Source organism: Leptopilina boulardi, unplaced genomic scaffold, assembly GCF_019393585.1.
Source record: "Leptopilina boulardi isolate dan_hultmark-lab unplaced genomic scaffold, ZJU_Lbou_2.1 LbouV2_342, whole genome shotgun sequence".
In the NCBI taxonomy this organism is placed as follows: domain Eukaryota; kingdom Metazoa; phylum Arthropoda; class Insecta; order Hymenoptera; family Figitidae; genus Leptopilina; species Leptopilina boulardi.
In genome coordinates this window covers 242,518-261,537 of record NW_026137910.1, presented here as the reverse complement: position 1 = coordinate 261,537, position 19,020 = coordinate 242,518, and the positions used below count along the sequence as shown (strand labels likewise).

The 19,020-nt window shown below is 25.5% G+C and overlaps 3 protein-coding genes across 5 annotated transcripts; all 3 read right to left on the bottom strand.

The window, feature by feature from the left end:
- Positions 1 to 61: 61 nt before the first annotated feature.
- Positions 62 to 4,448, bottom strand: LOC127285927 (uncharacterized). 2 transcript variants are annotated; one of them, XM_051312152.1, is made up of 7 exons: positions 4,314 to 4,448; positions 2,365 to 2,620; positions 2,053 to 2,162; positions 1,708 to 1,821; positions 1,480 to 1,620; positions 1,166 to 1,219; positions 62 to 616 (listed from the first exon to the last, which is right to left on the bottom strand). In XM_051312152.1, exons 1-7 carry the CDS (start codon positions 4,396 to 4,398, stop codon positions 378 to 380), a joined length of 999 nt encoding a protein of 332 aa, XP_051168109.1. In that variant the 5' UTR covers positions 4,399 to 4,448; the 3' UTR covers positions 62 to 377. The 2 variants fall into 2 exon arrangements, with proteins under 2 accessions (XP_051168109.1, XP_051168110.1); XM_051312153.1 differs by having other exon boundaries at positions 2,365 to 2,416; positions 4,314 to 4,442.
- Positions 4,449 to 4,801: 353 nt separating this feature from the next.
- On the bottom strand, positions 4,802 to 6,251 carry LOC127285926 (ferredoxin-fold anticodon-binding domain-containing protein 1-like). Its single transcript, XM_051312151.1, has 2 exons — positions 6,077 to 6,251; positions 4,802 to 5,993 (listed from the first exon to the last, which is right to left on the bottom strand). Exons 1-2 carry the CDS (start codon positions 6,249 to 6,251, stop codon positions 5,158 to 5,160), a joined length of 1,011 nt encoding a protein of 336 aa, XP_051168108.1. The 3' UTR covers positions 4,802 to 5,157.
- A 20-nt stretch (positions 6,252 to 6,271) lies between these two features.
- LOC127285930 (kielin/chordin-like protein) lies at positions 6,272 to 9,271 on the bottom strand. 2 transcript variants are annotated; one of them, XM_051312158.1, is made up of 8 exons: positions 9,116 to 9,271; positions 8,572 to 8,812; positions 8,233 to 8,339; positions 7,756 to 7,866; positions 7,610 to 7,638; positions 7,489 to 7,522; positions 7,141 to 7,206; positions 6,272 to 6,618 (listed from the first exon to the last, which is right to left on the bottom strand). In XM_051312158.1, the coding sequence occupies exons 1-8, from the start codon at positions 9,195 to 9,197 to the stop codon at positions 6,446 to 6,448; spliced, it is 843 nt and encodes a 280-aa protein (XP_051168115.1). In that variant the 5' UTR covers positions 9,198 to 9,271; the 3' UTR covers positions 6,272 to 6,445. The 2 variants fall into 2 exon arrangements, with proteins under 2 accessions (XP_051168115.1, XP_051168114.1); XM_051312157.1 differs by having other exon boundaries at positions 7,489 to 7,638.
- Positions 9,272 to 19,020: the final 9,749 nt, after the last annotated feature.

Sequence of the window (19,020 nt, the reverse complement as noted above, 5' to 3'; positions counted from 1 at the left end):
GCAACATAATTTTTAAAAAGAATTGATACTGTATGATATCTAGGGAACGAAGTAAAAAGAATTATGTAAAAAATTTTATTATTTCTCTTGAAACATAAAATATCATATAAAACATCATTATACTACTGTTTTATTAATACAAAATAATTCAATGATTAAAAAACAATAATCATCGCGCGAAGGTCTCGTATAATAAAAAACATACAATAATTCTAAAAAGTGAAACTCTTAACTCTTGCTTAGAATTAATTCATTTATTATTGTTTAAGGATTTAATTATTAAATAATTAAAATAGTGACAAAATTAGAATAGTGGATAAAATATGTTTTCAAAGTTCATCCGTCAGATAACACAATTTTACAATTTTCGACAATTATCAAATATCCTTATTAATCACAACACATTTGTCTAGTCGTTTCTGAGGTATCAAATTTTTTGAATTATTTTTAAAATTTTGAAATGATTTCTCACATTCAAATCTTGTCAGTGCTTTACAAGTAAGAGATGGTGGAATTATACATTCGCATTCTGCACAACTGAACTCATTTCTTCTAGAATTATAATTTTTCAGTTTTGCTCCTATTGGCATTGATAATATACCATATGTACAATTACCTTAAAAATAAAAAAAGGAATTAGATATAGATACTGAATTTTATATTATACTAAATTTTCTAAATAAACATTTTTCTAAATTTAGTTTCAATTTATTAAATTGCATTCAAAGTCGTTGCGACCTATTTTTAGAAAAACTTATAATATATAGGAATGATTTCTGTTCAATACAATTATTTGGCAATTATTTTATAAAATTGTTTTTATTTTCTTTGGAATTTTAATTTTAAAGGAAAAAAGTTATTGATAAATTTAATTTTAAAAAGTCACGTAAGTAGATAATATAAACTTCTTCATTGTTCACAATAAGTCAATTTTATTTAAAAATATTTACTGATTATTGCAAAAACAAAAGAACGAAAATTAACAAATTTTAATTGTTTTTCTAGAAAGTTTATAAATGTTCAATTTTTGTTTTTAATTTAAGTTAAATCATTTGTTTTGTTTAAATTTTTTTATATTTTTATTTTTATAAGTAAAAATAAGGAAATCTCATTTTAAAAAAACACAACATATATTTAATAAAAGTTTAAAAAACATTTAACTTACGGGCGTGTTTAGAAATTATTTTTGTTGGTTGTATTATTTCATCACCTTCCGTGTCTGTAACAGTTTCATTTGTATTTTATAATTTTTAACTTTTTTTATTTATAGAATTGATATTCAGAATATTTTTTATACAATTCACATAATTTTAGATTTTCCAAGTCTGATATTCAATCAAAAAATATTTATTTGAAAAAAAAGTTAAAAGTATTTTAAAAAAATTTGAATTTTTTGTTTCGTCTTTAAATTATTGTTATAAATATGTAAATTAATAATTAATAATATATTGACGATGAACAATTTTTTTTAATACTTACAAATTTTTGAGTAGGCAGGACAATATGTTTGAGGATTCTCATCACTAAAATAAAATGGAGCTTCTTTTTTGATAAGCATTTTTATAAATAATGATTCAGTGTTGCAGAAATTTTTATGGTTAAAACAGAAAATCTTGACCCCTTTAATTGAACAATGTAGAAAAATTATATTTACATATTGTATTGTTTAAATATTTTAAATACATTATAGATCTGTTCACATTTTACCTTCTGAATTTGGAGCTTGACATATGCATTCTTTAAGTGGATGTTTTTTTAAAAAAAACGTTTCACCCTCTATCCTTCTCACACCATCCATTAAACATCTTAATCGCCTTTTAGCTACAAAGATGATTAAGAAGAAAATCATTTAAATTTTATAATTTTTTTACTATAACATCATATTGTTATTTTTTTTAAATTCTTTTATTTTCAATTTTTTAAAATTTTTTCTATTTTAGAAAAATATACTACAAAATTTTTTTTCCATAGAAGTTTCGGATTGAAACTTTTTTTTAACACTTTATTATTTAATAAAATTGATTAAATTAAATTTTTAATTTAATTACTTACGACATACTACTTGATTAACACAAACATCTCTTGATATTCTTATGTAACAAGTCCTTCGATTATATCGCCCTATTATTTCGGTGCATTTATCTTCACATTTAAATTCAGGTCTACATTTATGGAAAAAAATTATATTGGTACATAATTATGATAAATATCATAACGTGATATTTTAAAAGAATACAATATTTTCCAACTGTATGTTTACTTTATAAGAATTATTTATATTCATTTCTAATAAAATTTGTCTTAACCAAATTGATTTGAAAGATAAAATTTTTTTTTAATAATATAATGAATTAATTTACTTACATGTAATTATTTTCTTTTGCACAAATGCAATTTTTTTTGTCACGTGGTAAATCTATATCGTTCATTTTATCACCAATTTTGTAAGTATTATTATTAACAATACAATTATTACGTAAATGTCTTAAATTAAAAGAATAAACATGAGAGCAATCATATTCTTCAGGACAACAGTCATCTTCATTTTTGAAAATTGGATTACAGTACATGTCTTCGTAAAATCTTATTGGTCCATTTGGACATTCAACGACATCACAATCTTTGATGATTATATATTTTATGAAACAATTTACAAACATATCGAATAATATATTAGTAATTTTAATTAATAATATAATACATTATTTATTCACGGGTCATTCCATTTTATTTCACCTATTTGAAATGCAGTTGCAGTTGCAGCCTATTTTTAGAAAAATTTGATATTTCGTATTAATGACTTTGAATATCCGTACAATTCATTTTTGACAATTATTTTATAAAATTTTTTTTTATTTACGTTGAAATTTAGTTTTTAAGTTGAGTTGCACGGAAAATAGGTTAGTTTGACAACTTTGGAAATTTTATAAAAAAGAACAGAAATAATTTAGTTATTAAATTATTTTTCATTGATATTTGTTGAAAATAGTCTAATTTACCAATGTTAATTGATAATTGTGTAAAAAGGTCAAAATACTACGTGAAAATTAATATTCAAACTTACCTGTAAAATGTCAAAATTTGTCACATTTTATTTATATTTTCCAAGAAAGTTTATAAATATTATAAAATTCATTACTACCTAAAAATAAGTACTTTCACATGATATGTTGGCTTTTTATTTTTATAATATAGAAATTTGTGAAATTTTACCTTGAATGTTGAACTTTTCAGGATTTTATCAGATTTTGAACATTTATATCTTCGCAGGCGGTTAATGAAAAAATCCCATTTTGGTATTAAAATTTAAGTTAAGTTTTCTTTATTCATCTTATCAAAATTTGGTGATGGAGAACTAGCTACTTTTTATTTTTATTCACTTTAAAAAATTCACCGCAAAATACGAATTTGAAGGTTAAAAAACAAGTATTTTTATAAATAAAATTCATACAAATAAATCAATATTGAGAAGACCAACTTCAGTTTTATAAAATTACTTGTTTTTTAACCTTTAAATTCGTATTTTAAGGTAGATTTTTTAAAGTGAATAAAAATAAAAAGTAGCTCGTTCTCCATCACCAAATTTTGATAAGATGAATAAAGAAAACTTAACTTAAATTTTAATACCAAAATGGGATTTTTTCATTAACCGCCTGCGAAGATATAAATGTTCAAAATCTGATAAAAACCTGAAAAGTTCAATATTCAATGTTAAATTTCATATATTTCTATATTATAAAAATAAAAAGCCAACTTATCATGTGAAAGTACATGGAAAGTACTTATTGTTAGGTAGTAATAAATTTTATAATATTTATAAACTTTCTTAGAAAATATAAATAAAATGTGTGACAAATTTTGATATTTTACAGGTAAGTTTGAATATTTATTTTCACGTAATATTTTGGCTTTTTTACACAATTATCAATTAACATTGGTAAATTAGACTATTTTCAACAAATATCAATGAAAAAATATTTACTAATTGAGTTATTTCTGTTCTTTTTTATAAAATTTCCAAAGCTGTCAAACTAACCTATTTTCCGTTCAACTCAACATAAAAACTAAATTTCAACGTAAATAAAAAAAAATTTCATAAAATAATTGTCAAAAATGAATTGTACGGATATTAAAAGTCATTAATACAAAATACAAAATTTTTCTAAAAATAGGCCGCAACGACTATAGGTGAAATCAAGTGGAATGACCCTCACAAAAATAATTTTATTAAAAAAAATTTTTTAAATTAAAATTACATATTTTGAGTAAAATATTACTAAAAAAATATTCAATTCAATTTTCATTTTACTCACTTTCATAATCGAATGCATTTACATTTGTAATTGTTATAACAAAATTTATTGCAATTAAAAACAGAAATTCTTTATTTTGGTACATTGTCAATTCCAGAACTAATGCGAAATAGCGACTAAAGCATTAATATATAAATTTTTTTATATAAGAAAATTAATATGAAATTTAATGAAAAAAATAATAAGATTAATCACAAATTACGTGATGAATTTAAAACATCAACAAAAAAAGAACTAAGTATTTGATATTCATTTTAATGAATACATATAATATAATATATAATTTGAATTTTCTCACGATTCTTAGATAAAATTATCTTCAAACTTTTTAATTGCACACGTCATTGCATAAGATTCGTGCCTATATTTCACTTTTATTTTTTTAATTTTAAACTCGTTAAAAATACATAAAAATTGTTTTTAGAGCATAATATTTAAGTAAATAAATTTAAACTGAATTAAAAAATTTTTTAAATTAATATATTTTTATTGAAAATTATACATTGAATATTAATTAACACTTAGAATTTATTATAATTAAATAAACTGCTTTAAATAATAAAAATTAAAATACTAGAATTATAAAAATAATTTTTTTTTATCAAATAAACATTTTTTTATTTAATAAATAAGAATTTTACGATTTTTCATTATGTTGATGTATATATCTTTTTAGAAAAAAAACTAGTGGGAAAGAAAAAATTGTAAAACTTTGTAAAAAGTACACGATGGAGAAATAAAATCTATCTATCTATCTATTTAATAAATAAGAAGTAATTTTTATCAGTAATATTATTACTTTTGCTTGAACGTTTAAAATCGTTAATTCACAAAAAATTTAAATTTACCTCGAAACAGTTACCGGCAAATTCTCTTCAAGGATTTTTGCAATAATATTTTGATGAATATTAATCACACGTTTTCGATGCAAGGGAATAAAATGAGACATATATTTTATTCTATAAGTCCTTGTCTTCTTATTACAATTGGAAAATTCGTACGAATCAATTAATTCAACATTGTCTATTATTTTTCCAGCAAAATTAAAAAGCACTCCAAATAATTTAGAATCAGAAAAATAATTTTCAACAATTACTGTAATATCAAATGTAAAATTCAATGGATAAAGTGAAATTGGTTCGGAATTAATTTTCAAATTTTCCACACGCACAATATCATTCCAATTGCCATAAAAATTTAATAAATCCAATTTTCCCACATCGATAGCAATTTGATTATTTTCCTTAAAATTATTATTATTGGTGCGTCTAAAAAAATGTGTAATCGAACCTTTAGTGTTAAATTGCTTTTCCAAACTTCGATAACCAGTGACAATGTAATTTTCAAAAAATGTCATTTCAAATGGTTGTACATTGATTAATAGAAAATTGCCGTGTGCCGACATTTCCACAATTTGCCATGAATCATTCCAATTTCTTTGGGGATTATCGACGGGAGTTCCACCCTGTCCATTGCACAATGTTACAATTATTTGTCCAGTTGATTTTAAAAAGTTTCCGGCACATGTGAAAAATTTTTTCAAAAGTTGACGATTTTTTTCTATACGCATTTTTCCACCGACATGAGGGAAATTAAATATTATTTTGTCAAATACTTTATTTTTTAAATCTTGACATTCATTCAATTTTGTTGCATCTATGCCTGATAATACTCGAATACCTGTGAGAAAAATTAAAATAAGTTTTTTTTTTTTTAGTCAAAAAATTTTATCACTTAGGTTTACTATTATTTATAATACCAACCATTTGTTCTCAAAACATGAACATTGCATTCGGCAGGTTTTCTTATTTCTTCTTCATAACAAGTGGCAATAATTTTAATATTTAAATTCTTATTAAATAATGCAAGTGAAAAGGAAAAATTTCCTTCGCCTAAAAGTAAGACTTCATCGTTTTCATTAAATACTGAAAGTTTCATTTTTATGCAAATATATTGAATCAATTTGAAAAATAATATTTATTTTTAGTTACTATAAATTCAATTCTTAAAATTAGTTCTTTTATATATATAAAACAGCAATTTCACTGTTGTGAAACATAGCGATAGAATTGGCTATTTATCTAAAATTTTTATATAATTTGATATAATAATATTGTTATAATTATCAATAATTAAGATTCAAATTTTGGATGAATAGTCACGTCACATTCATCATCAGAAAGTCGTTGACAAGTAGGAATTGGTGGAACTTCACATTTGCATTTTACACAAACGGAACTATAATCCGTTGCTTGATTAAGTTCATCACCGATCTGCATGACAATATTTCCAAATTTGCAAGTGTCTGTAAAATAAATATAATAATTACTTTTTATTTTTGTTTTCCATTTAATAAAAAATACGAGAAATATAAAAATAAGGATCATTCTTTTTTCGTGTGTCCTAATTTTACAATATAATTTACAAGAATGATTTCAGTTTTACAAAATAAATTCTCCTTTTTTTATTATTAATTATATTACTTAGAATCTAAAATTATTTTATTTATTGAAATTCACATGTAATAAAAAATTATGTCAGGACTATAAATTATAGAATATTTATTTTTTGAAAAAATGAAAAAAATTTTAAAATCCTTACAACTGTTTCTTTGGTAAATATCATGAAAAAAATTATCGATAAAAAATCATTTTTAAAAAATGTGGAATTTTAATTATTAATCATTAAATTCCAAGTATTCAAAATTTACGTTGTTTAAGGTGTTACAATTAAATGAAAAGAAAAAATAAAATCGTGACAATATTGACTGTTTTAAATAAATTTTTAGAAAATTATAGGTTTAGATTTAAATATAAATAATACTCACTTGTTTCGTCACTATCTGGTTGATTTCGTGTTTCAGGATGAGAAATTAAAGTATCGTTCTTGTTTTCTGAAATATTAATTTTATTTTATATTTCTTTGTAATGAAAATCTTAAAAATATTAATATTATATTAAATATAAATAATAAGCTTATGATTAAAATCCGAATTTTTTCCATAATTGTAAAAAAGTTCTCTATATAATTAATTTATTCTTTTTAGCTTCTTTTTGCATTTGTCCTTTGAATAAAGAGATATTTATCATTAAAATTCAATTATAATCTTTCGTTTTTCGAAAATATGCGATGTGAATTATTAATCGAAAATTTCGAGGGTCACGTTTCTACTTACGACATCTGTAAGAAACACTACACGATGTTTGAGGCGATTGTGTATAGTAATAGACAGGAACGCATTTTTCATGAATTTCGTAACTATGTCTCATTTCCGTTCCACACAAACTACCCTTGGGAGTGTGACAGAATGGCTCAACATTTTCTCCTAAAATTAAAAAAAAAATTAATTCTATTTTTTTTTGCCTTTAAATTCTTCGATAATTTTTAATATTTACTAATTCTTATTTTTTTTTGTAAAGATGTTATATTAAATAAAATTTACCTTTATATCCGGGTTTGCAATAGCAACTTGTATTCGGTTTATCTTTTGGTTTAAAATAATCACCTTCCTTTAACGTTTTACCATCAACAAGACAGGTTACTGGATTTGTAGCTGTGAAAAAAATGTTACATAATTCTTTCTAAATTGCCTTGTTTATATATATATATATATTTTATCTCAAAATCTCGCAAATTCATTATTATATAAAAGAAACACACATAATTTTATTTATTAAATTTTTACAAATTGTTCTTTTAAATTTGATAATAAATTCTGTTTATTGTAAAACAGGATTAGTTCTATTTAGAAAATGATAAAATATAAATATAATCACAGTTTTTTTTATTATTTCAAGAAATTTCTACTTGATTTTAATCATGATAATCCATATTTCAATTAAAAATGTTCATTTAATTTTAAAATTAAATAAATGATTTTTAGTTTAAGTAACTTAGTGGGAAATTTAATATTACTTACGACAAATTTCGGGACCTGAACAACATCTTTTTCCAGAATGTTCTAAATAACATCCAGGTTTAGGTCTTTCATGAAAACAATCAACAATGGCGCATTCAAATGAAGCTCTATTTGATGAATAAAATAAATTTACAAAATATTATTAAAACGTTTTAGTGTTATGAAATTAGTATTATTTTAATTAAAAATTTTTAAAAACAAATAATAACTTTTGTTTTTTTATCCTTTTATTATTTATTATTTTTAAATTGATGATAATAATAAATATGTAAAACTAACGAAAAAAATTATATCAAGTAAAATAAATATAAACAATAAAATAAAAAAAAAAAAACTTACATTCCTCGTAATCTATCGCTGCAAACACAATTTATATCACAAGGCAATGCATCTTCTTCTTTAAGTGATTCACCAATTTCATAAACATTATCATTTACATAACATTTAGTCTTTGATCTTCCTTTGAGATGAGAACAATCATATTTAACAGCGCAACAGTCTTCAGGATTTTTATAAATCGGTTTACATTTTAAATCTGCATAAAATCTTAATGGTCCAGGACATTTTATTTCATCGCATTCTGTGTGAAAAAAAATTCTAACATTATTTTTCTATAAACGTAAAATAATATAAATTTATTAAATATTAATAATAATAATAATAATAAATTTCCACTTATTCTCTAAATTTAATTTTAAACCATTATTTTATTGCATCTGTATATAACAATTTAAAAAAAATATTTTTTAAATTTCAGTTTATAGCAAACTTTTGAAAATAAAGAGAGATAAGATTGCAATTAATATAAGCGGAAAAATTATTTTTTATTTGCGAATATTTTGTCAACAGTATATTAATAATTAAATTTTTACAGTCATCTGACCTTTATCAGCAAAAGTAGAAACAATAAAAATGAAACAAAAGAAACTTTTAATAAGATTTAAAGATATTCTTCGTTTATACATAATGTAAGTGGTCACTCTATCAGTTCGTAGCGAAATAACATGTGCAAAATAAAGAAAGAAACGATGCTTTATATATGAAGCATTAAACTTATTGGGACGAAAGGGGGGAACAGTATATATGTAATAATGATGGTAGAGAGATATCCTTGTTTCTTAACAAGATTGATTTACATATGAACAACCAAGAGAATAAAAAGTTTAATGGAAACGTAAATTTTAATAACGTTGTTATTTTATAAATTAATCGCGATAACATTGAACTACATATATATATAACATATGCCGCTCTCCATTTGACCTTGTTTCTTGACAAAAATGTCGCATAATTATCATTAAATTTTAAATTATAACATTTTTTTCATCTTCTCTAATTCTTTAAATATATAATAATTGTAGGGTCGATCTATTATATTTCACCTAAAGTCGTTGTGGCCTATTTTTAGAAAAATCTTATAATTTGTAATAATTCTTTTTAATATTCATGTAAAATTCATTTTTGACAGTTATTTAATAAAATTTTATATATGAGGGATGAGAGTCCACGCCATTTCAGCATATCGTTAATTTTGACAATTTCTATTTAGCTAAAATTTTTTATCTTTTAGTACTCTACGAAAAAGTGTTTTGTGATTTTTTTGCAATTTACAGGTTATTTTATCGAAGTGCCTATTTCTACGCTAACGTAAGCTGATATTTTAAAACTAAACCTACGCGAAGTGACAGCGAAATGAAAAATTAACGTAAACTGATCTCCCAAAACTAAAGCCTACGCGAAATAAAAAAAGTTTCGAAAAGTGACACCCGTGGGGTAAGTTTCACTTTTCACTTATCGTAAAAAAAAAAAAAATTCACCATTATTCAGGATCCAACGAATTTCGCAAAATACTTTCGGCCATATCCACCCCCTCTCGCCAAGGTTTTTTTAAAAAGAAAAGCGAGCAGTACCTTACGCGGCCGAAGGCCGTGTTTACTATTTTGCGTTCACCGCTGCTGTAGACTCCACCCCACAATTTCTGCTAAATACTTTCGGCCATATTCACCCCCTCTCGCCAAGGTTACACTTCGCGTAACTATAGTTTTGGAAATCAGTTTACGTTAGCGTAGGTATAGAGCCAGCGTTATTTTATTTTTAAAACTGTTTATATTGTTCAATTTTTTTTAAAAATATTTTTAAAAAACTACTTCTTTTTACAAAAATTGTAAACCTGTTCATGGGTCATGAGGAAACAATTTTTTCAATATTTTCGAAATTTAGAATTTTTTAAGAATACCTTCGTTTTTTTATACTACTTACATAAATATCTACAAATTTTATTATTATAGTAAAACCATAAAATAATTTTAAAATCTGCGATTTTTTGGAAAAAATATATTAAATTAAAAAAACACTTTTAGACGAAAGTTTGATGGTAAATGTATAAAATTTGATTAAATAATTGTCAAAAATGAATTTTTATGCATATCAAAAATAATAATTATTATTACGAATTATAAGATTTTTATGAAAATAGATCGCATGCTTTAGACGAAATATAATGGATTGATCCTGTAACTTATCAATGAAGGATTATTTTTATCCTTTTTTATGCGCTAATTACAATTAGACATTTGTACCTAATTAAATTTTAATATAAATTATAACATAATATATTTTATGTATTATAAAGTTAGGTTATGTTCTTTGATACAAACTTTTTGCTTTCCTACAATTTCCAACAAGCTGAAATTCATATAAAATAATTAGTAATAAATATTATCTTCTAGACAATTTACCTTAATTTATGTCAAAAAATGCAATAGTAAATATTAAAAAATTTTATTATTTTTTAAGTTACAGGTCCACAGGATCTATCAATCAGCTGATGTCACTGGCCTTAGAATATTAAACGATGAATAATCTTTAAATAAAATTCATTGATACTAAATATTTTGTAACAATTATTTGTGATAAAAAATTAAGATATTATTATAATAAAAAATTCTATGAAATTTAAATAGTAAAAATACAAATATAACTCTGAATATATATATAGAGAGCAGTGAAATGTAAACACTAGCACGTGGACACTTCTTCTTTATTATGTGGCTTCGTCGAAACAGGCCAATTCTACATATGTACTTTTCACAGTGTTGCCAGATGCGCTTTTCTATAAGTTCCTAAATCCACCAGAATTTCCCCCTAGAAATACAAAAATATTCCTAGATCCCGAAGATTACTAATATATATATTTTATAATGTTAATAATTATTTATTAATATGAATATTTATATATTATACAGGGTGTTCCAAAAGTATGGAAACTTGCAAATATCTTGAAAAGTACGAATTTTCGTGAAAAATGTTAAATACAAAAGTTGTTCCAAACAAAAAGATCTACATTGTTGAAACCAAAGAATTGAGCCCCGGGCCCAATGTTGGGCCCTACAATGAAAAAAGTAGTTTTCTTAAATGAGACCACTAATTTTGAATATCAAATTCGTAATCCTCATGAAATTCTGCTTTTAGACATGTGGTATAAGTGCCCAAAATATTGGGCCCAATCCAAGATATCGGGCCCAACATTTTTCGACAAACAAAAAAAATTTTTTAAATCGTATCATTGGGGGTTTTTGGGGTCATAGGATTACAAAATTCAAAGCTACTTTTTAAATTTGGGCACAGAGCCCAATGTAGGATTCCGCGGTCCAATGTTGGGCCCTACAATGAAAAAAGTAGTTTTCTCAAATGAGACCACTAATTTTTAGTATCCATTTCATGACGATTACGAAATGGATACTAGAAATTAGTGGGTTTTATTTTAGACAACTAATTTTTTTACTGTGGGCCTTACATTGGGCCGCGGAATCCTACATTGGGCTCTGTGCCCAATTTGAAAAGTAGCTTTGAATTTTGTAATCCTGTGACCCCAAAAACCCCCAAAGATACGATTTAAAAAATTTTTTTTTGTTTGTCGAAAAATGTTGGGCCCGATATCTTGGATTGGGCCCAATATTTTGGGCACTTATACCACATGTCTGAACGCAGAATTTCATGGGGATTACGAATTTGATATTCAAAATTAGTGGTCTCATTTAAGAAAACTACTTTTTTCATTGTAGGGCCCAACATTGGGCCCGGGGCCCAATTTTTTGGTTTCAACAATGTAGATCTTTTTGTTTGGAACTACTTTTGTATTGAACATTTTTCACGAAAATTCGTACTTTTCGAGATATTTGCAAGTTTCCATACTTTTGGAACACCCTGTATGTTAAGTTAAATATTGAGTTAAATATATTTAAATATGAAGTATCTATATACTAAAGAATTTTTATAATCAAACTATATATTTTTCAACTTTTATTTATTTAAAAGTTTCATTGGTTAACAGATTTAACATAACATTAAAATATTTAATCCGTAAAATACATTTATTTCAAATTAATTAATTAATTTATTTATTTCTAATCAGTCTAAAAGTTAATTTTTGGTGATCATATTCCCAAGAAGCACGTAATATAACCTCAATATCAAGGTAAGAGGTAATATACATGTAAGATTCGTAATATAACGTTGTAATATTACAGTAATCTTACAGTGATCTTAAAATGTCCGCCTCAAGGTAATATTACCCTTAATGTTACTGTAATATTACGCGCTAATATTAAGGTAATATTGCATTTAGAATGTCGTTGTCAAAATTTCCCCCGTAAACAATTTCACTATTAAATTTATTTGCAGCATTCTTTCAGTTGGCTGAAATTTGGTACAATTTTGATTTTTTAAAAGATATCTCACGCGTAAGATGGCATCTGCAGTTTCATAAGACATCTTATTTCTTAATTTTTCTTTTATGATATTAAGAATGGAGAATGCTCTTTCCACTGAGGCATTTGAAAAAGGCAAACTGAGTAACGATAGGGCGAGTTTTGAGATGTGTTTGAATCTTGGTTCACCACCAGCATTTTTTTCTTCGCTCACTTTCATCCAATATTCGTCAGATGAGTTAAATGTTACTTCAAGACGATGGAGAAGTTCCCATTCCTGACAAACAGCATCTTCGCATAAACATTGAAATTCTTGAGCAATACTTGCAATACTCTCCTTGTATTGACGTGATGCAACTTCCGGACTAAAAAGGTTCATTTTTTCTAAAAGTCGAATGTTATTTGGTGTCCTGGACTGCAATTCTTCGCATAGTCGAATTGAAAAATCTTTGCATCTGTTTTTTATTACTGCAACTGATGCAGGATTATAGTTGGCGCTCTCGTTGTTGAACGAATAACCAAAGTTTATGCAATTTGATGCCACGAGATGATTTTTAAATGCAAATGTTGACAAATTTTCTTTTCTCGTTACAGCCAAATTTCGTCTAAAATCAATGAATACCAAGACTCTCCTATGTCTTCGATCAACTCTTCAAACAAACAAGGTGATATAACATTCACTATCAGCCCTGTACATTTTGTCCTGTGAATTTTAATTTGAGATAGAACTTTTGATTCTGGATCCAAGGAATTAATTACTTCAGATAGATGATCAACAGTGTTAACAGAACAGTGTTCTGCTATAAATGCAGCTATTTTTAATTCTGCTACCTTTCGTTTATCGGTGATTACTTTTACTACTTTCGAATCTAGTTTTGTAGATTGACGAATATCTTTATCAATTTGTATATTTCGAAGGTGTCTCTCTCTTCTTGAATGGTCTTCAAGAGATCTCTTGTGTGTCAAAAAATCTTGTTTGCAAAAAGAACAAAAAGCCCTCGTATCATCTCCAGGAAAAGGCTTTAACCAACCTAAAAGAATATTTTGTAATAAATTTCAAGATCTTCGGAAAATTTGTAAATATGTGACAATACACTACCGGCATGAATTGTGCGTACGTTTGTTTTTTTATCACTGCAAAAAATCGTTTAATTTCTAAAATATATTAAATAAAATTATTTCTCTTTGAGCCCTGCTAAAAATAAAATCACAAAACGTCAAAAAATTAGTCAGGATCTCTGACGTTTTGAGACTGTTTTTGTTACGATTGCAGTCACAGAACACCACAATAAGTGAGGTTTAGTCAAAGAATCGTCAATAGTAGTCAGATTTTTTATGAGGGTCGGAGACCCTTTTTTTTGCCATACCATAAATCATTAAACCCTGTGACTATTTGTGATGTTAAATGACATTTCTTTCTATAAAATAGTTTTGAAGATTCCTGACTTACTTCTCATGAATTCTGACTACAAATATTTAAAAATTAAAAAAAATCAATATTTTATCATTAAAAAAATAAATTATCGCACATCATTTTTTTATCTTTACGTTACACATACTTAATTATTATTTTTACAATTTATTATATTTATTTACTCCTATCGAAGAAAATCTCGCAAACGCAGGGAATCGAACTCACAACCTAATGAACGCAAACCGAATACCTAACCCCTGAGCTAAACTAACCTAACTGAGATCTTAAAAATAGAATACGGTTTTATGAAAATAGAAGATCTTATTACTTTTTTTCAATTTTATCAACATATTTAGTTGATAATTATTATTTTAAAAAAATTTTATAATTTTTAAAAATTAACAAGTAAAGTTAAAATAGGTATATTGTTATATTGATCAAAAAACATTTGTAGTCCAATTATCATATATTAATGTATTCAATTAATAAAATTTGCTTCAGCAAATATTTAATTAAACAAAAAATTCGTATGTAAATATTATTTGAATTCGAACTTAAAAGAATATGTGTAATATATATACAAATAAAATAGTCAAGAATAATAAGATACTGTCGGATTGTCTCAAGTAAACTCTGAGCGAATTTTATCAGGTTTTTCGCTCACGTTTTAGAACATTCATTACTATTATAATTAATTATAATGATAAGAATTAATTAATATGCATATATTAATTACTATATTATTAAAATTCAATTTAACATAATTCTTCCACAAATCAACTAAATAATTACTAATTTTAATTTCTCTTTTTAGCATACTGCACTATAATTAGATGTAATATTTGGTTCAAATCAAATTTATATTTAGTGAAAACTGGATTAAATTTGCTCAGAGATTGATTGAGCGATCAATTCATATATTCTATTTTACAAGAGACCAGAATGTTTTTGCTCATCTAGTTGTAAAAAAATAAACTTTTATGTGAAATAGCCAGCGATTTCTAATTTTTTTCAAATATATATATATATAGAGTTAACACAATGGTAAGAATAGGTTTTCAACATATGTTGCTTTCTTATAACTAAATGTAAGGAAACTAGCTTACTGTAAAATAATAAATACAAATTTGAAGTAGGGACTTTAAAAGTATAGTCGTAGTCATTGACGCCTTCTCTTTTCTGTCCTTGTCTTACAAACGTGATTCCATATATATTATATGTACGTTAGAAAAGGACAAAAAGAAAAGTATAGGCCAGAAGGATCTTTTATGGTTTTATGGCTTTTCATTGCAAAATTAAAAATTGTTGCATTTGAAAAAAATGATTTTTAAATATTATATTCGTAATGTACATGTTAATACAATTACAACGATATAAAATTTTTTGCAAATATTTTTAAATTTTTGAGAATTAATTTTAATTAATGGAGTATTTATTGTATAATCATTATGTAATTTTAGAGTTTTTACATAATGTTTTATATCATTGGAATCGTTAAAATCTATAAATTACAAATATAACATTTAAAAAAATATTTATTTAAATTTAAATAATTTTTTATTTTGCATTAAAAAGTCATAAAACCTGATGGACCCTCGAAAGGACCCTTCTATTGGAAGAAGGGAATATATAATATAATAGAGTTATATGGTGGGTTTGAGTGGCCTTGGTACCTCTCTTGGAACCCTTTTTACAAAAAAAATAAAACGTAGTGAGAAATCGTCACTTTTTAGAAAACGTCAGGCCCATAAAAACTATTTAAGTCAGAATTAGTCAGCAGCATCACAGAACATCAAAATAGTCTCAAAACGTCAGGATTTCTGACGTTTTGAGACTGATTTCTGATTTTATTTTTAGCAGGGAGATTTTAAAAGCTACTGAAATTATGCAAAAATAAGCCGTTAACTATGAAAATTTTAAATACAGAAAATTTATTTAGAAACTTGATTTAAAAAATTTATAAATATAAAAAGTTCTATACATTCTCGAAAATGATGAAATACGTCAATTTTTGTTTTGAAATATAACCTTTGAAAATAGGCAATAACTCCCAAAATTTGACATATCTCTAAATATATGTTTTGCGTTTCTGTGATGGCATTTTTAATTTCCTGCAATTATAAATCAATGATAAGAGAAGAATATACGAATTAAAACTTTTAATTTGAATTTGTGGACAAAGATACACTTTGGTTAACTTACAATCAGTCAAAAAATATGTGCAATGCAGTGCTTGGCAGCAGCAGTGACAAATTCTAAAAGCGGACATGGTTGGGAACAAATGATGCGTAAAATACATAAACTTATGTATGACGTAAACCAATGCGTGAACAGTTTACCGCGTGTGAGTTCTGAATCTAGTAGTTAATTGGTCTAAGTCTTAAAACGCCTTTGTAATTTGTTTTTGTGGTTCATTCCTTTATTTTCTTAGCCGGTCACTGGTTTCTCGACGTTTACTTGACTTGAGACAAAATTCCTAAAAAATCCTAAGGACCTAAAATTTTCTTCTAAAAAAATTCCTAAAATATTTGTACTCCTGAAAATGCTCCTGACTCCTTAAATTATTCCTAAATCTAGGAATAAAATTCCTAATCTGGCAAGACTGGCCTGGCGTGTAGCATATATATACGATCCAACTCTCACTTCCCCATGGTCGTATAAGGCAGGTTTCCCACTACGTAGCCTTGTAACACGCAGGAATATGAAACTATATAATAGTCCGTCTACAATTTTGCTGACACAAAACTGAATGATCAGGAATATGATTTTGTAGATGGCAGTGTAGGAACAACCAACGGTTGGTTTAAAGGTGTTTTCACAACACAATTAGTATAAACATTTTTTTAATAGTTCACTTATTAAGAATGTTAATTGTTTATACCAATTCTTTAACTTCACTATAGTTTTATTGATTGAGTCCGAATCTCATTAAAATCCTAAAGGATTAACTTGTTGAGAGGAATTAAATATAAAAACACAATTAAATTTCATATAAAATCACTAATTGTTTTATTCAGTAATTAACTGAATCTGAGTTGTATTAAATTAAATCTTTCTAAGATTCTCTCAAGACATTTGACTACGCAATATTAACTTTAGAATATTCTTTGCTACGAAAACCGTGAATTATCAAGAATCTTCTTCTTCTACTTCGTCTTCTACTCTCTGAATTCTGCTCTCGGTCCTCATTCTTTTATAGGAGTATTCTCCTCTATTTTGATCTTAGATGCAGGTGTGCTTGCGCAGGTGTCCATAAAACGCAGTTTTTGTACTAAAATACGAATAAAGAGTCACGATCTTGTTTGCGTATTTTAAAGAGTGTCCTTGACATTTACAAACGGTCATTTACGGCATGAGTCATACATAACCTTCCACCATACTCATTTTATCGAATTTCATACTAACTCACATATATACATATACACAAACATATCTATAAACATATTCTTATACATATACTATACATATATACTTTTATTCTTATCCAGTCAATTCGCTTTTCCTTCCCTTCTCTCTCTCTCTCTCTTTTTCTCTCAATTGGGAACTAATAACTATGTCTTAGTGCTTAAATAAATAAAATGAAATATTATTATTAATTATTTATTAAGATAAAATACGTCAAGTTACCCAACCCTGATGGTTGGTAACAGCACAGCGTTACAGCCTTACTGATGAGTCCACTAGTGGGGACCAGGGATGGGTAAAAGTGAGTTTTTCGAGGTTTTCTACGTATAATACATTTTCTACGTATTATACGTAGAAAACGTAGAAAACCTGAGTATTATACGTGTCTCGTTCTGCACATGCGCACATATGGATAAACAGCTGTTAATTGATAATAACAATAACAGATATACAAATTCCCTCTTTTTATATTCAATTGTAGCCAAGAATGCTTTTTCATTTGGTTTTTAATTTTAACCTGCTTTTACCTGTACTAGGGTAAATGCACTAATTGCGGCGAGATTCGAGTCAAAACACCTTTGAAATAGAAAATTCGACATTTCTATTGTATAAACTCAAGTTAAGACTTATTAAACTTAAAGCTTATGTTATTAAGATATTAAAAAAAATTTTTAACTCTATAAAAATCGATTATTTAAACAAATATGAGAAATTAAAACTAATACCGTAATTTTCTATTGCGGCGAGTTTGTATCAGTTTCGGTGTATCAATTTCGGTGACCGAAATTACGTGTATTTTGAAGATACTTTGCCCGCCGAAATTGAAGCCAATGGAAATCTTAAAAATGTTTCAATTGCGGCGCGGAAAAAAATTTGATCTCAAATAATTAAATTAATAATTGTTTAAATGTGCATCTTTATAAGTATTTGTATCAAAAAAAGATTAAAATAATTTTTTTTAATCATTTGGCAACAGTTATATTCAATATAATAGTAATAATAGTTATTTTTTATGAACGCGCCGTAATTGGTGCACTCGCCATAATTAGTACACTTACTCTAATTAGAATAAAAAAAGTTATTGGAATTTTAAAAAACCTTGTAAATTAATTTAAATATGTATTTTTATTATTTTTTATTCAAAGGTTTTTCCATGAAAAAAATAAGTAAAAATAAACTTCTATATTGTTAATTAAAATTATGCTTATACGATACCATTAATATAATTTGTATTTACTTATATTTATATTCTAAAAATTA

Coding starts and splice junctions, on each gene's coding strand:
- LOC127285930 (XM_051312157.1), bottom strand. CDS start 9,197: ATGTATAAACGAAGAATATCTTTAAATCTTATTAAAAGTTTCTTTTGT. Junction 7,867..8,232: donor TTCAGGTCCCGAAATTTGTC/GTAAGTAATATT, acceptor TTTTTTTCACAG/CTACAAATCCAGTAACCTGT. Junction 7,207..7,488: donor TAGTGTTTCTTACAGATGTC/GTAAGTAGAAAC, acceptor TTAATATTTCAG/AAAACAAGAACGATACTTTA.
- LOC127285926 (XM_051312151.1), bottom strand. CDS start 6,251: ATGAAACTTTCAGTATTTAATGAAAACGATGAAGTCTTACTTTTAGGC. Junction 5,994..6,076: donor TCATGTTTTGAGAACAAATG/GTTGGTATTATA, acceptor TTTTTCTCACAG/GTATTCGAGTATTATCAGGC.
- LOC127285927 (XM_051312152.1), bottom strand. CDS start 4,398: ATGTACCAAAATAAAGAATTTCTGTTTTTAATTGCAATAAATTTTGTT. Junction 2,163..2,364: donor GCAAAAGAAAATAATTACAT/GTAAGTAAATTA, acceptor CCATAAATGTAG/ACCTGAATTTAAATGTGAAG. Junction 1,621..1,707: donor TCAAGCTCCAAATTCAGAAG/GTAAAATGTGAA, acceptor GTTCAATTAAAG/GGGTCAAGATTTTCTGTTTT.